The sequence below is a fragment of the Mandrillus leucophaeus genome, unplaced genomic scaffold, assembly GCF_000951045.1.
Source record: "Mandrillus leucophaeus isolate KB7577 unplaced genomic scaffold, Mleu.le_1.0 Scaffold933, whole genome shotgun sequence".
NCBI lineage: Eukaryota > Metazoa > Chordata > Mammalia > Primates > Cercopithecidae > Mandrillus > Mandrillus leucophaeus.
The window spans coordinates 192,685-209,013 of NW_012110175.1; the positions used below are offsets into that span (position 1 = coordinate 192,685).

The 16,329-nt window shown below is 37.4% G+C and overlaps 1 protein-coding gene and 1 pseudogene across 1 annotated transcript in view; one reads left to right on the forward strand and one right to left on the reverse strand.

The window, feature by feature from the left end:
- LOC105532132 (ecotropic viral integration site 5 protein homolog) overlaps window positions 1–16,329 on the reverse strand; it is a gene marked incomplete at its 3' end in the record, with an annotated part of 264,948 nt that overhangs the window by 146,577 nt on the left and 102,042 nt on the right. The window contains exons 3-4 of the mRNA XM_011970220.1: window positions 1,635–1,824; window positions 486–710 (exon numbers count right to left, since the gene is read on the reverse strand). Coding sequence (XP_011825610.1) covers window positions 486–710; window positions 1,635–1,824 — 415 coding nt within the window. The remainder of the gene's footprint in view (window positions 1–485; window positions 711–1,634; window positions 1,825–16,329) is intronic.
- The window catches only part of LOC105532131, a 19,103-nt pseudogene continuing 11,282 nt past the window's right edge, over window positions 8,509–16,329 (forward strand).

Here is a 16,329-nt window from a genome sequence, read left to right on the forward strand (position 1 = left end):
TCAGTATTTCACAGAGGTAGCTGAAATAAAAAGTAACTGTGGGAAGAGAAATGGTAATATTGAAGAAAAAATGTCAATGGTACACCTTTCAAGGGCTAAATGCTCTTAACAATGCTGGTCATAGCAAGCAGAAAAATTTGCTAACTGTAGGAATGCAGAGATGATAGGAGAAACCCACATTCCAGGTTTTGAACTTTACAGATGGTGAATTATCCATTTTTATGAGGATCCCTCTATGGTATGTGATTGATTAAGCTATTCCATTTCCATCAACTAATGCTGAATAATGTAGTAAATGTTCTAACAAGTTCTCTACACTAGACAGTAATGTAGCATCAGAATTAATGCAAAAATAATGCTAAAACCAATTTCATTGCTAAAGCAACTGATTATTGCAGTGGGAGGTCATGCCTCATCGTGAAAAATGTATAATTTCAACCTTCCAGGAATTAATTTCATTTCAAAAATGAACAAATAAAACTTACCTTCATTACATTAAATAAAACCTCCTGTCCAAGGCTATCTTTTTCCTTAAAAAAGTTGTGTTCAGGATAAGTTCTAGCAATGTCCCTTCGGATCAATTTTTCACAAGGCGAGGTCATTTTCAGGAGTTCTGAATACTGATCCTTAATTGGCATACTTTGTGCACTGCATAAAAGTTGCCAAACTATTGCTCTAAAGTGATGGGGTATCCCTTTACGAACAAGTTCCTAAAAATAAAATAAAATTATAAAAATGAATTATTTAAGTCTCCTATCTTGCAAGCCAAGGAAGACTTATTAGGGGGTTGGAATGAAGCGGTAGACTTCATTAAATTTTTAACTCACAAAGCTAGCTTTATAAGAAGACTAGGGAACCCTGTAAGTCAAGGGTAAGATTGGGCCCTGGGTGTATCCTGTTCTGGTCAGGGGATTAATAATGGTCACTTCACCTCAGTGTGTGGCCTCTTAAGGTAATGGACTTGAAACCTGCAGAGCTATGAATGACAGTACAGTACTCATCATTCAAAGGGCTGTTGAAGGCCAAAAAAAAAAAAAAAAAGTAAAATACTGTTATCAAGAATGCAGTATGTCACAACTTCATTTCTGAATCGATAAAATGAGAGAATTTAACTTGTAAAACAATTTTCGGGCCAGGTGCGGTAGCTCACAACACTTGGGGAGGCCAAGGCAGGAAGACTGCTTGAGGCCAGGAGTTTGAGATTAGCCTGGGCAACAAAGCAAGATCCTATCTCTACAAAAAAGTGAAAATAAAAAATTATCCAGGTGTGGTGACACACACCAGTAGTCATAGCTACTCAGGAGCCTGAGGCAGGAGAACCGCTTGAGCCCAGAAATTCGAGGTTATAGCGAGCTATGATTGCACCACTGCACTCCAGCCTGAGTAACAAAGTGAGTCTCTATAAAATAATAAGTAAATAAAATAATTTTCAGTTATATATTTCTACATTATCAGGACCTCTGTAACAACTGATGTCTACAAATTAAAACTTCCAGGGGTACAAGTAAGTGAAAACAAAGCGGACCTCTTTAATACATAGCTTGGAAGTTATATTTGGGGGGGGGGTTCTAACCCTCTATTAAGTTATGTCTGACGCACTTTAGAATAAGAACTTCAACAAAGAACATGAATACCTTAACTTGCTTTTCCTTCTTTTTGCGTACATCTTCCCATTCATTAACAATTCTTCCCCAAAGAATCCAAGAATCTTCTTCAAGGTGACTGAGGTTGCTAGAGGCTGAAGAACTCGACACAAGAGAAGAGCCACTGTTTCTTCTTGACCCATTTACAGATCTTAAAGACTTACTATCCGTTTCTAACAATCTAAAACATAATTAAAAACTGTTCAAGATCTAATCTGACAGTGATAATAGAAGAGGCAGTGATGATACTTAGAGCTTTATTACTGCAATTTAACCACTGTTTTAAAATATAGTTTTAATAATACACGTAATTTAAATAAATTTTGGTCAGCATCAATAAAATTACTGCTATATTTTTTTCACCTATCATAGTAGTTTGAAAATTTGAAAAAGCAAATTATGTTACAACTTTTTGAGCTACTAGCCCCATTATAATTTCCCTTCATCTCCATTAAAAATTCAAATTAGGGGAAATCTGATGAGAAAAGTATTTGGGTAGGCTTCAGGAAAAAAGAACTTATACTTGGAAGAGGTATAACAAATCTATGAAATAACTAATCCTAAAATGTTTACAATGTGTCTAAGGTTTAAAAGTAAGGCAGAGCCCCCAAAATTAACCAAATCACTTTTCTTTTTTCATTTCTCTTCACACATGCATAACCAATCTGCCCAAAAAGTATTTATTTAGCCCATGCAGTGTTTGTATAAAAACTGAGCTATTACTAACATATTAAAATTGGAGGATTTCACATATTTGTTTATATGCATTTATACTTTATAATTCTAGATTATCTTGAAAAATAAAAAGATAAGGCAAAACCGGTCCATATTTCTGCACAGTAAAAACAGGATATAGCTGCGTGGGAGCTTCTTCCTTCAAATGCAGAAGGACTTTAATCTGCTCACTTTCCATAATCCCTACAGTTTCCCCTAAAACTCAGGCCAGCTAACGCTGCTATTTATTACTAGGCTTACACTGTTAAACTGGGACCTCCTCACTTATAAGATCCCTGTTGACTTTTGAGCTTGCAACCCCATGTTAGGCCTCCTCCTTATCTGTTCAAAGATGGGTTAAGATAATTTCCAAGATCCAATCCATGACTAATCACTACATTAAGTCTTTTATTTATTTCACATATGCACCAGCTAAAAGGAAGGTGGAAAATGTGGCTCTATCACTATTTAACACAGCTACTACTCACTTCCAGTAATTCTTCAGGAAAAGTCATCTGCTTTAGGTACAACAAATGCTCACAATACTAATTCATAAAATACAAAAGCTGAGAAAGAAAATAAATATATAGAGGTCAAATCCTATTTAACAGATTATAGAACCACCCTTTGAGAGCCAGATTTATATGCTACTCATCGTTATACCCCTTAGAACATTTAGCTCAATGCAAAGCATATTAACTATCAAAATGAAATAAAATCCTAAGTCCAAATTTTAAAATTCCAAATTCCAGGTATGTCATATTAAATAACACAATAGTATAAACTGAACAAACAAATTCTATCCTTATTGAGGGAAATTTTAATATATTTTCATGGCAACAATAATTAAAATAAAATTTCCCAAATACTGCTACAAACATAAAAACATACTAAACAGCCAAAGTGAGCATGAACTAATTACTATAAATAATTTTACTTGAAAAAAAGAATTCAGAACGAGGTCTCTGAGGAAAAGAAAAAGACGAAAAAAGAATTAATGATGATGTTTTACTTTAAATACTGTTTTAAAATACATATTATTTCACTAAGTCCATAATATATCTTATGGAAAAATTAGTTTACATAGGTAATTTTCCACATGATTCTAAACCCTAAGAATTGTAAATGCAATAGAGAAACAAATTTTACTGAAATAACCTGAATCTTAGTTATCTGCTTCACTTATTTACTGACTGCTTGCTACGTCTCAATTAAACTGCATCACTGTCAACAGAGATATGCAGTTCAAAGAAAATAATGGTTTTCCTAAGTTAAACCTAAGTTCGAGCTGTAATCCAAGTATAGATGAAGCAGCACCTATATAGAAGGCTTTTAGAGAGTCAAAAAGTCTTGGATTGCTGAGTTATTAATACAGGTTCTAGGACAGGCATGAATATCAAGTGAATTCATAGCATTCATGAGTTAGAGAAGATTAAGCAGTTAACTTTCTAAGAACACTGAAATAGCACATCCAATTATACAAAGCTGTGTGGAACATTTACAAATAAAATATCTCAAGACATTACACTATTTAAAGATACTGTCTCTGCTTTATCTTATTTCATATGTAAAAATGATTTAAAATAGATAAGCCCAAATATAACAAAACTATAAAACTCCTAAAAACAAAATATAGGAAAACCTATTCACAACCTTTGGGGTAGGCAAAAATTTGTTTGCAGGACATAAGGAAACAGTAACTACAAAAGAAAAAATTGATTTAAAAACTGGACTTCACCAAAATTAAAGAGCTGTGCGCCTCAAAAGATACTATTTTAAAAAATGAAAAGGCAAGCCAGACCAGAGACTAAGACAAAAAAAAAAAAAAAAAAAAAAAAAAAAAAAAGTCTAAATACAGGAATCTGACAAAAGATAGCATATGAATATATGAACCAGTCTTAAAGAAACCAAACACCACACTTCAAAAAATGAGTAAGAGATGTAAATTGATACTTTCTAAACAAGATAATCAAATAGCCAATAAGTACTTGAAAAATGTTAACATCTTTAGTCACCAAGGGAAATGCAAATTAAAACCAAACTATATACATATTAGAATGGCTACAATTCTAAAGACTGACCATACCAAATGTTGGCCAGGACGGAAGCAATTCTATCAATATTAAAAGTATAAAATAGTATAACACATTTGAGAACTGCTTGATAATTCCTCATACAGTTAAAATACATTTCCATATGGTCCAGCACTAAAATGAAAACATATGTACAAAGCTGAAAGTTCATAACAGCTTTATTCACAATAGCCCCAAACCAGAAACAATCCAAATGTTCAGAAAAATAAGTGATCAAACTGTGGTACATTCATTCCGTGTGACACTACTCAGCAATAAAAAGAAATAAACTGCTGATACGTGCATCAACATGGATGAATCTTACAGATGTTAGGTAGAATGAAAGAAGCCAGGTGCAAAAGAGTACAGACGATATGATTCCATCTATATAAAGTTTAAGAACGAGCATAATATAGAAGAAAATACAAGAATAAATCTTCATGACTTTTGAGTTAGGTAAAGCCTTAAATATGACCAAAAGCACAAGTGACAAAAGAAAAAACAGATACACTGGAATTCATCAAAATTAAAACATTTTGCACTTTATTGGCTACCACCAAGAAAGTAGAAAGACAATTTACAGAATGGGAGAAAATATTTGCAAATCATAAGGGACTTGTATCTAGAATACATAAAGAACGTTTACAAATCCTTGCAAATCAATAATAACATGATTTTAAAATGGACAAAAGACCTGAATAAACATTTTTCCAAAGAAAATGGCCAATAAATAAGAAGATGTTCAACGTCACTAGTCATCAGGAAAAAGCAAATTGAAAACACAATGAGATACTTTACAACCATTAAGATAGTTACAATCAAGATGACAAATAACAGTAAGTGTTTGTGAGAATATGGAGACAATGGAACTCTCATACACTACTTGTGGGAATGTAAAATGGTACAAGCACTTCAGCCTGGCAGTTCCTCAAATGATAAGCACACAATTACCATGACTCAGCAATTCCACTCTTAGGTATATATTCAAGAGAAATGAAAATTTATATCCATCAAAAACTTATATACAAACATTCATAGAAACATGATTCATGATATCAAAAAAAAAAAAATCCAAATGTCCATCAACTGATGAATGGATAAAAAACATATGGTATACCTAAACAATGGAATACCAGCCACGAGAAGGAATTATATTCTGATACACACTATGACATCAATGAACCCTGAAAACATTATGCTAAGTTAATGAAGCCAGTCACAAAAGGGCACATATTACATGAATACATTTACATGAAATATCTAGAAGAAAGAGAATGGAGATTAGCAGCTGCTGAGGGCTGTAGTAAGGGTGAAGGTAGTCAGGGAAACATGGACTGCTAATGAGTGTGCAGTTTCTTCTTGGAGTGATGAAAAAATTCTAAAATTGATTGTGTTGACAATTGCACAACTCTGTGAGTACAGAAAACACAACTGAACTTTATACTTGAAGTGGGTGAGTTAAATATATGGTATATAAATATCTGAATAAAGCCATTATACAAAAAAGAACAGGTAGAAGAGAAGTTTTGACAGAGGCTGGGGTTGCTAGAAAGGACACAAAGGAATTTTCTGAGACGATGGACATTTTCTAATATAACAGAAACTTTCTAAGTCTTAATAGGTATGTGGGTTATACATAGGTATATACATTTTTTGAAACTCAAACTCTACACTTAAGAACTACACATTTCGGCCAGGCGTGGTGGCTCACACCTGTAATCCCAGCACTTTGGGAGGCTGAGGCGGGCGGATTGCCAGAGGTTGGGAGTTCGAGACCAGCTTGGCCAGCATGGTGAAACCCCGTCGCTACTAAAAATACAAAAATTAGCCGGGCGTGCTGGCACATGCCTGTAATCCCAGCAGCTACTCAGGAAGCTGAGGCAAGAGAATCGCTTGAACCTGGGAGGCAGCAGAGATCGCACCATTGCACTCCAGCCTGGGCAACACAGCGAGACTCCGTCTCAAAAAAAAAAAGAACTACACATTTCTCTGCATATTATTCATCAATTTTTAATCACTTCATCAATATTTGTAAAAAATATTATCTACTTAATGGCACTAGGGATAGTAAAATTTCAGTGAGAAACGACTGCATTTTATTATTGTAAGCCCTTCTGAACTTTTTAAAACCATAACTATTACTTTTGTAAAAGATTATTTTGGGTATATTTTATAAATAAAGAAAGATATAAATATTACTCCATATTTGCCTTTTCCAATTTCCTGGTCATTCCAGAAAATTTTTAAATTCTCTAGAGAAAAACTTTAGAATTTTTATAATGAAGAAGCCCTTTTCTGTGAGAGAGTCGGAACATTTTGCAGAAGTAGTAATACTTGAATTGATACTATGAAGTCTCCCCCCAGTGAACTATAGCATGTATTTTTCTACAGCATGTAGAAAAATAAATTACATGTTCCTCAAGAACACGTAAACTTTATAGACTATGTAGTTAGAATCAAGCATTTTTATTCCTTATTGCTAAATGTGATGATGAACAACTCAAGACGGCTTTTAAACACGTTTCCACCTAGTTTCAGTATAATTAAGATATTCTGACATGGTAGGGGAGGGGGGCACTGCCTGAAAGTCAACAATTTACAAAGCCTTGAGCTTGGCAGCTGGGAAAGTGGTAATACAGCATTACTCATAGGTTTGTGGGCTAGTGAGAAGTATATCTAAAACTTTTTCACATATTTTCCTCCTCCCAGATCACATGGGTGCACTGCCTTACATGGATTTATTGCAAAGCAAAAAAAAAAAAAAAAAAAAGGGGAGGCCAAGGCAGATGGATTGCTTGAGTCCAGGAATTTGAGACCAAACTGGGCAATATGGAGAAACCCCATCTCTACTAAAAAATACAAAAAAAATTGCCAGGTGTGGTAGTGCACACCTGTAGTCCCAGATACTGGGGGGCTGTGATGGAAGAATCGCCTGAGCCCGGGAAGTTGAGGCTGCAGTGTGCCATGATCGCACTGCACCACTGCACTCTAGCCAGGGTGACACAGTGAGATCCTGTCTCGAAAAAAAAAGCAGGGGGGACAGTGGGGGAATAATTCATCTCACTTCCCATTCCATCCCATCATAATCTCCTTCTAACACAAGAATTCTGACTATCACAGATTAAAGAAAAAGAATACTATCCAAGCAGGAATATTGTACATTGTAATCTAAGGTGTCCCTGTAGGTTTGTGTAGCCTCCTGGCCATTTCTTATATGCCACTTTTATACAGTAAGTAATTCACAGGCCTAAATTCATTCATTCTCCCAGAATGACAGACTAGGACATAAGAGGTTGTTTTTCTACCAACAAGGGAACACACAATCCTGTCTCCTAACTGGGTCACTACAAGTTTCTCTTAGAGTAGCTCCAGATCCAAGGGCAGCCATTCAAAATGGCTACAGTCACACATTAGTGAGACGGGGCGGGCGGGGGTGCCAATATACCATCTGGACTACAAATAGTATTAAAGATGGAGAGTCAAGGAGTGATTGCTTCCAGAAGTTTGGTAAACTTTGTAGGGAGAAGGCATTTCCAGTTCCCTAATGGGTGGGACTGGGGAACAAGCTGAGAACGAGAAAATATTCCAGCACAGAGAACAGTCTCGGTCTTATCTTACACAGATGAACTTCACCATATCTTTGCTTCTGAGAATCAAAACTTGTCCTTACCAAGATGTCACCAATGTAAGGAAAATGACAGAGTATACACTTCATGATGGCCATATAAGAAAAAAGAATAGCTTGTGTATGGCAGCATGCAGATGATAAACAGCCCCCCCAAAAAGCTTATCTGTAATACTATGATTTGAAAATACAAAGGAGGAAAGGGAAAAGAATGCATTCTCTTTTGAGTATTGGGAGTTTGAAGTACTTGGGAGAAAATCCATGTAGATAATAAGCACAGTAGTTGAAAAGACAAATCTGAAGTTCATAAGCAAGGTGAACGCTACATAAAAAATCTGGTAATTATCTGAAAACAGTTGATATTAAACTTTTTGAATATCCTACTGTACTCAGCTTAATGTTTTCCTATGGATACCAGAACTCAGAAAGCAGGATACAACAGCAACTGGTCAACATGCCAGTTGGTAATTTATCAACTGCTAAGATAATTTATAAGGAACTAAGAAAGGATCTAAGGAAGAAAAATGCTGTATGATACAAACACCTGGGAAGCTAAACACACTGGCACTTAAAAGCACAGAGATGCTGGGAAAAGTGGCTCACACCCATAATCCCAGCACTTTGGGATGCTGAGGCAGGTGGATCACTTGAGCCCAGGAGTTTGAGACCAGCCTGGGCAACACAGCGAAAACTCATCTCTACCAAAAAAAAAAAAAAAAAAAAAATTTAAAACAATCCTCAATGAAAATAGCAAGAATAAAGACTTCAAATAAAGATCTAAAGACCTTTCCTATGATTAAAAATCATGAATTTTTAAATAGAGACTTGAAAATACCTATTTTGCTTGCAAGCTCTTCACTTTCTTGGTGTTGCTGGATGTTTTATAGAGAATATCCTCAGGAAAACTGAGGTAATGCTATGATGGTAAAATTATAAATATAAGATGGACATTAGGTCATCTAGATCAGCCTGTCCAAAAGAAATACAATGCAGTCCACTTATGAAATGCTAAATGTTCTAGTCACTACAATTAAAAGCTTTTAGAAAAAGATGAAAAATATATATATATATCTTAAATAGAGATGGGGTCTTGAGAGCCTGGTCTCGAACTCCTGGGCTTAAGCAATCCTCCCACCTAGGCCTTCCATAGTGCTACCATTACAGGAGTAATCCACCAGGCCCAGCCTGAAATTAATTTTAATAGTTTATTTTATCAAATACAGTTGAAATGTCACTTCAACAGGTAAACAAATTTTTTTTCAATTACTAAGACAGTCTCTTTTTCAAATCAAGTTTTAAAATCTGGTACATATTTTACTCTTATAGCATATCACAAGTCAAACCAGTCAGATTTTGGGTACTCAATTGCCACATATGGTTACTGGCTACCATACTAGACAATACAGATCTAGATTTTGGTAGAATATAACGATATATAAATTAAGTTTTCAAAGATTCCTGTTTACTATATTTTTTTTAAATCAGAAAATACATTTATTACTTTAAAAAGAACCCTTTCTGGCCAGGCGCAGTGACTCACATCTGTAATCTCAACACTATGGGAGGCTGAAGTGGGCCAATCACTCGAGGTCAGGAGTTTGAGAACAGCCTGGCTAACATGGTGAAACCTCATCTCTACCAAAAAATACAAAAATTAGCCAGGCACAGTGGCGTGCGCCTGTGAATCCAGCTACTTGGGAGGCTGGGGTCAGAGAATCGCTTGAACCAAGGAGGCAGAGGTTCCAGTGAGCCGAGATTGCACCACTGCATTCCAGCCTGGGTGACAGAGTGAGACCCTGTCTCATAAATCAATAAACCCTCTCTTTTTCTTCATTCTCATATCTCAGTCCCCAAAATACGCTAAAAAGCAAAATATGATTCCAAATAACAGAATATAAAAGGGAACAAATATGGCTGCAATGCCTAAGTTTTAAACCATGCAAATAATGGCTCATTCAAAATTTAAATTAGCAACATTCCCCTCCTTAATTAAAATGCAATCCTATTATACTTGAGACTTACCTCCATAAATTCATCTCTGCCAAAGCCTTTGTGTTTTTAAAATGAAAAAAGAAAAGCACATTTAACACACAAGGGGAAAAAAAAACTATCCCATTTCAACTTTAAAGCTATCAATTATTAACTTTCATCAAATAGATCTTTGACATTACATTAAACCATTTCTTCACATCTTTCTGGGGTTGCCACATGCACTTATTTTTAAAAAGTAACAGCTGCAGTAAAACTATAAAAAGAAAAAAATTTTTTTATAGAATTTGATATTTTCATGTTCCTTAAATTTTAATTTTCTCAAATGTTGCTATTTTTACACTTTCTGAATCAAAGACAGTTAACACAACCAGAGAATCATCTACATTTGGGGAAGGGAAGAATAAACATCTACTTTATTACGCTACAAAGTGTAAGTCGTATCTTACAATTTTTACTTTAGATATATAACTTACATACCTACGTTACCAAACCACAGATGTAGAGAGAATTTAAATTATTATTCTTACAATTTTTCCCCAGACTTACTAGTTGGTGGGGTGACAGGACAGAACAGGAAGAAGGGCACTAAAGCTTAGTGTTTGTCATTTTACTTTATTTAATCTTATTTTTCAAAGACAGGGTCTTGCTCTGTCACCCAGGCTGGGGTGCAGTAATGTGATCAGAGCTTATTGCAACCTTGAATTTCTGGGTTACAGCAATACTTCTGCCTCAGTCTCCTGGGCAGCTACAACTACAGGAACATGCCATCACACCCAGCTAATTCCTTTCTTTTTTGTACTGACGGGGTCTTGAAATGTTGCCCAGGCTGGTCTTGAACTCTTGGCCTCATGCAATTCTCACGCCTCGGACTCTCAAAATCCTGGGATTACAGGCATAAGCCGCTGTGCCTAACCTTTACTTTTTACTAAAGTCAGAGAGATGTTTTTTCACCAGGATTGTTCTCCTACGGGAAAACAAGACTCATTCTCTACATACAAATCCTTCCCATGGATTCTGAGTTTTAATGATTTTTTTTTCCCTTTTTTTTGGAGATGGAGTCTCATTCTGTCGCCCAGGCTGGAGTGCAGTGGCACGATCTCGGCTCACTGCAACCTCCGCCTCCCAGGTTCAAATAATTCTCCTGTCTCAGTCTCCCAAGTGGCTGGGACTACAGGCGCACGACACCACCTCCAGCTAACTTTTTGTATTTTTAGTAGAGATGGGGTTTCACCATATTGGTCAGGGCTGGTCTCGAACTCCTGACCTCACGTGATCCACCCGCCTCAGCCTCCCAAAGTGCTGGGATTACAGGCATGAGCCACTGCGCCCTAACAGTTTTAATGATTTTTTAAAATACACACACACGACTCAAAATCTGAACCCAAAGTTCTAATATTTTAGTACTTCCACACAAGAATAAAGAGTGACTTAAACTTCTGCTCCTTTTATTTCTTCAAGTTCTTGTCAAAATCTCTTTTCTGAACATCTTTCAACAACTCTAAAAAGCAGGTGCGTTCCAAGATGGCTGAATAGGAACAGCTCCGGTCTGCAGCTCCCAGCGTGATTGACGCAGAAGATGGGTGATTTCTGCATTTCCAACTGAGGTACCTGGTTCACCTCACTGGGACTGGTTGGACAGTGGGTGCAGCCCACACAGGGCGAGCCGAAGCAGGGGGGTGCATCACCTCACCCGGAAGAGCAAGGTGTCGGGGTATTTCCCTTTCCTAGCCAAGGAAAACCATGACAGACTATACCTGGAAAAACGGGACACTACTGCTTAAATACTGTGCTTTTCCAACAGTCTTAGCAAACAGCACACCAAATTATATCTTGCGCCTGGCTCAGTAGGTCCCATGCCCCTGGAGCTTTGCTCACTGCTAGCACAGCAGTCTGAGATTGAACTGCGAAGCAGCAGCCTGGCAGGTGGAGGGGCGTCCACCATTGCTGAGGCTTGAGTAGGTAAACAAAGCTTTCGGGAAGCTCAAACTGGGCGGCAGGGCATAGCTGAACAAAAGGCAGCAGAAACTTCCACAGACTTAAATGTCCCTGTCTGACAGCTCTGAATAGAGCAGTGGTTCTCCCAGCACAGTGTTTGAGCTCCGAGAACAGACAGACTGCCTCCTCAGGTGGGTCCCTGACCCCCATGTAGCCTAACTTGCAGAAACCTCCCAGTAGGGGCTGACTGAAACCTCATACAGGCAGGTGCCCCTCTGGGACAAAGCTTCCAGAGGAAGGATTAGGCAGCAATATTTGCTGTTCTGCAGCCTCCACTGGTGATACGCAGGCAAACAGGGTCTGGAGTGGACCTCCAGCAAACTCCAACAGACCTGCAGCTGAGGGACCTGACTGTTAGAAGGAAAACTAACAGAAAGGAATATCATCAACATCAACAAAAAGACATCCACACCAAAACCCCATCTGTAGGTCACCAGCATCAAAGACCAACGGTCGATAAAACCACAAAGATGGGGAGAAACCAGAGCAGAAAAGCTTAAAATTCTAATAGCCAGAGTGCCTCTTTTCCTCCAAAGTATCGCAGCTCCTCGTCAGCAACAGAACAAAGCTGGATGGAGAATGACTTTGAGGAGCTGATAGAAATAGGCTTCAGAAGGTCAGTAATAACAAACTTCTCCGAGCTAAAGAAGGATGTTTGAACCCATCACAAGGAAGCTAAAAACCTTGAAAAAAGATTAGATGAATGGCTAACTAGAATAAACAGTGTAGAGAAGACCTTAAAAGACCTGATGGAGCTGAAAACCATGGCATGAGAACTACGTGATCCATGCACAAGCTTCATTCAATAGCCTATTCAATCAAGTGGAAGAAAGGTATCAGTGATTGTACATCAAATTAATGAAATAAAGCGATGAGAAGTTTAGAGAAAAAAAGAGTAAAAAGAAATGAACAAAGCCACCAAGAAATATGGGACTAAATGAAAAGACCAACTCTGTATTTTATTGGTGTACCTGAAAGTGATGGGGAGAATGAAACCAAATTGGAAAACACTCTTCAGGATATTATCCAGGAGAACTTCCCCAACCTAGCAAGGCAGGCCAACATTCAAATTCAGGAAATACAGAGAACACCACAAAGACACGCCTCAAGAAGAGCAACCCCAAGATATAACTGTCAGATTCACCAAGGTTGAAACGAAGGAAAAATTGTTAAGGGCAGCCAGAGAGAAAGGTCGGGTTATCCACAAAGGGAAGCCCATCAGACTAACAGCGGATCTCTTGACAGAAACTCTACAAGCCAGAAGAAAGTGGGGGCCAATATTCAGCATTCTTAAAGAAAAGAATTTTCAACCCAGAATCACATATCCAGCCAAACTAAGCTGCATAAGTGACGGAGAAATAAAACCCTTTACAGACAAGCAAACACTGAGAGATTTTGTCACCACCAGGCCTGCCTTAAAAGAGCTCCTGAAGGAGCACTAAACATGGAAAGGAACAACCGGTACCAGCCACTGCAAAAACATGCCAAATTGTAAAGACTATCAATGCTATGAAGAAACTGAATCAATTAATGGGCAAAATAACCGGTTAACATCATAATGATAGGATCAAATTCATACATAACAATATTAACCTTAAATGTAAATGGGCTAAATACCCCAATTAAAAGACACAGACTGGCAAATTAGATAAAGGAGTTTCCATCAGTGTGCTCTATTTAGGAGACCCATCTCACGTGCAAAGACGCACATAGGCTCAAAATAAAGGGATGGAGGAAGATCTACCAAGCAAATTGAAAGCAAAAAAGAGCAGGGGTTGCAATCCTAGTCTCTGATAAAACAGATTTTAAACCAACAAAGATCATAAGAGACAAAGAAGGCCATTACATAATGGTAAAGGGATCAATTCAACAAGAAGAGCTAACTATACTAAATACATATGCACCCAATACAGGAGCACCCAGATTCATAAAGCAAGTCTGCAGAGACCTATAAAGAGACTTAGACTCCCACACAATAATAAGACCCCACTGTCAACATTAGATAGATCAACAAGATAGAAAGTTAACAAGGATATCCAGGAATTGAACTCAGCTCTGCACCAAGCAGACCTAATAGACATCTACAGAACTCTCCACCCCAAATCAACAGAATATACATTCTTCTCAGCACCACATGGCACTTACTCCAAAACTGACCACATAGTTGCAAGTAAAGCACTCTTCAGCAAATGTAAAAGAACAGAAATCACAACAAACTGTCTCTCAGACCATAGTGCAATCAAATTAGAACTCAGGATTCAGAAACTCACTCAAAACTGCACAACTGCACGGAAACTGAACAACCTGCTCCTGAATGACTACTGGGTACATAATGAAATAAACGCAGAAATAAAGATGTTCTTTGAAACCAATGAAAACAAAGATACAATGTACCAGAATTTCTGGGACACATTTAAAGTAGTGTGTAAAGGGAAATTTATAGCACTAAATGCCCACAAGAGAAGCAGGAAAGATCTAAAATCGACACCCTAACATCACAATGAACTACAGAAGAGCAAACATATTCAAAAGCTAGCAGAAGGCAAGAAATAACTAAGATCAGAGCAGAACTGAAGGAAATAGAGACACAAAAACACTCTTCAAAAAATCAATGAATCCAGGAGCTGGTTTTTTGAAAAGATCAACAAAATTGATAGGCTGCTAGCAAGACTAATAAAGAAGAAAAGAGAGAAGAATCAGATAGACTCAATAAAAAATGACAAAGGTGATATCACCACCAATCCCACAGAAATACAAACTACCATTAGAGAATACTATAAACACCTCTACCCAAATAAACTAGAAAAATTTAGAAGAAATGGATGAATTCCTGGACACATACACCCTCCCAAGACTAAACAAGGAAGAAGTGGAATCTCTGAATAGACCAATAACAGGCTCTGAAATTGAAGCAATAATTAATAGCCTACCAACCAAAAAAAGTCCAGGACCAGAGGGATTCACAGCCGAATTCTGCCAGAGGTACAAAGAGGAGATGGTACCATTCCTTCTGAAACTATTCCAGTCAAAAGAAAAACAGTGAATCCACCCTAACTCATTTTATGAGGCTAGCATCATCCTGATACCAAAGCCTGATAAAGACACATCAAAAAAAGAGAATTTTAGACCAATATCTCTGATGAACATCCATGCGAAAATCCTCAATAAAATACTGGCAAACCGAATCCAGCAGCACATCAAAAAGCTTATCCACCACGATCAAGTCAGTTTCATTCCTGGGATGCAAGGCTGGTTCAACATACGCAAATCAATAAACATAATCCATCACATAAACAGAACCAATGAAAAAAACCACATGATGATCTCAATAGATGCAGAAAAGGCCTTCAACAAAATTCAACAGCCCTTCATGCTAAAAACTCTCAATAAATTCGGTACTGATGGAACGTATCTCAAAATAATAAGAGCTATTTATGACAAACCCACAGCCAATATCATACTGAATGGGCAAAAACTGGAAGCATTCCCTTTGAAAACCGGCACAAGACAGGGATGCCCTTTCTCACCACTCCTATTCAACATAGTGTTGGAAGTTCTGGCCAGGGCAATCAGGCAAGAGAAAGACATAAAGGGTATTCAATTAGGAAAAGAGGAAGTCAAATTGTCACTGTTTACAGATGACATGATTGTATATTTAGAAAACCCCATTGTCTCAGCCCAAAGTTTCCTTAAGCTGATAAACAACTTCAGCAAAGTCTCAGGATACAAAATCAATGTGCAAAAATCACAAGCATTCCTGCACACCAATAACAGACAGAGAGCCAAATCATGAGTGAACTCACATTAACAACTGCTACAAAGAGAATAAAATATCTAGGAATCCAACTTGCAAGGGATGTGAAGGACCTCTTCGAGGAGAACTATAAACCACTACTCAACGAAATAAACAAGGACACAAACAAATAGAAGAACATTTCATGCTCAGGGATAGGAAGAATCAGTATCGTGAAAATGGCCATACTGCCCAAGATAATTTATAGATTAATTGCTATTGCCATCAAGCTACTATTGACTTTCTTCACAGAATTGGAAAAAACTACTTTAAAGTTCATATGGAACCAAGAAAGAGCCTGCATAGCCAAGACAAACCTAAGCAAAAAGAACAAAGTCAGGAGCATCACGCTACCTGACTTCAAACTATACTACAAGGCTACAATTACCAAAACAGCATAGTACTGGTACCAAAACAGAGATATAGACCAATGGAACAGAACAGAGGCCTCAGAAATAACACCACACATCTACAACCATCTGATCTTTGACAAAC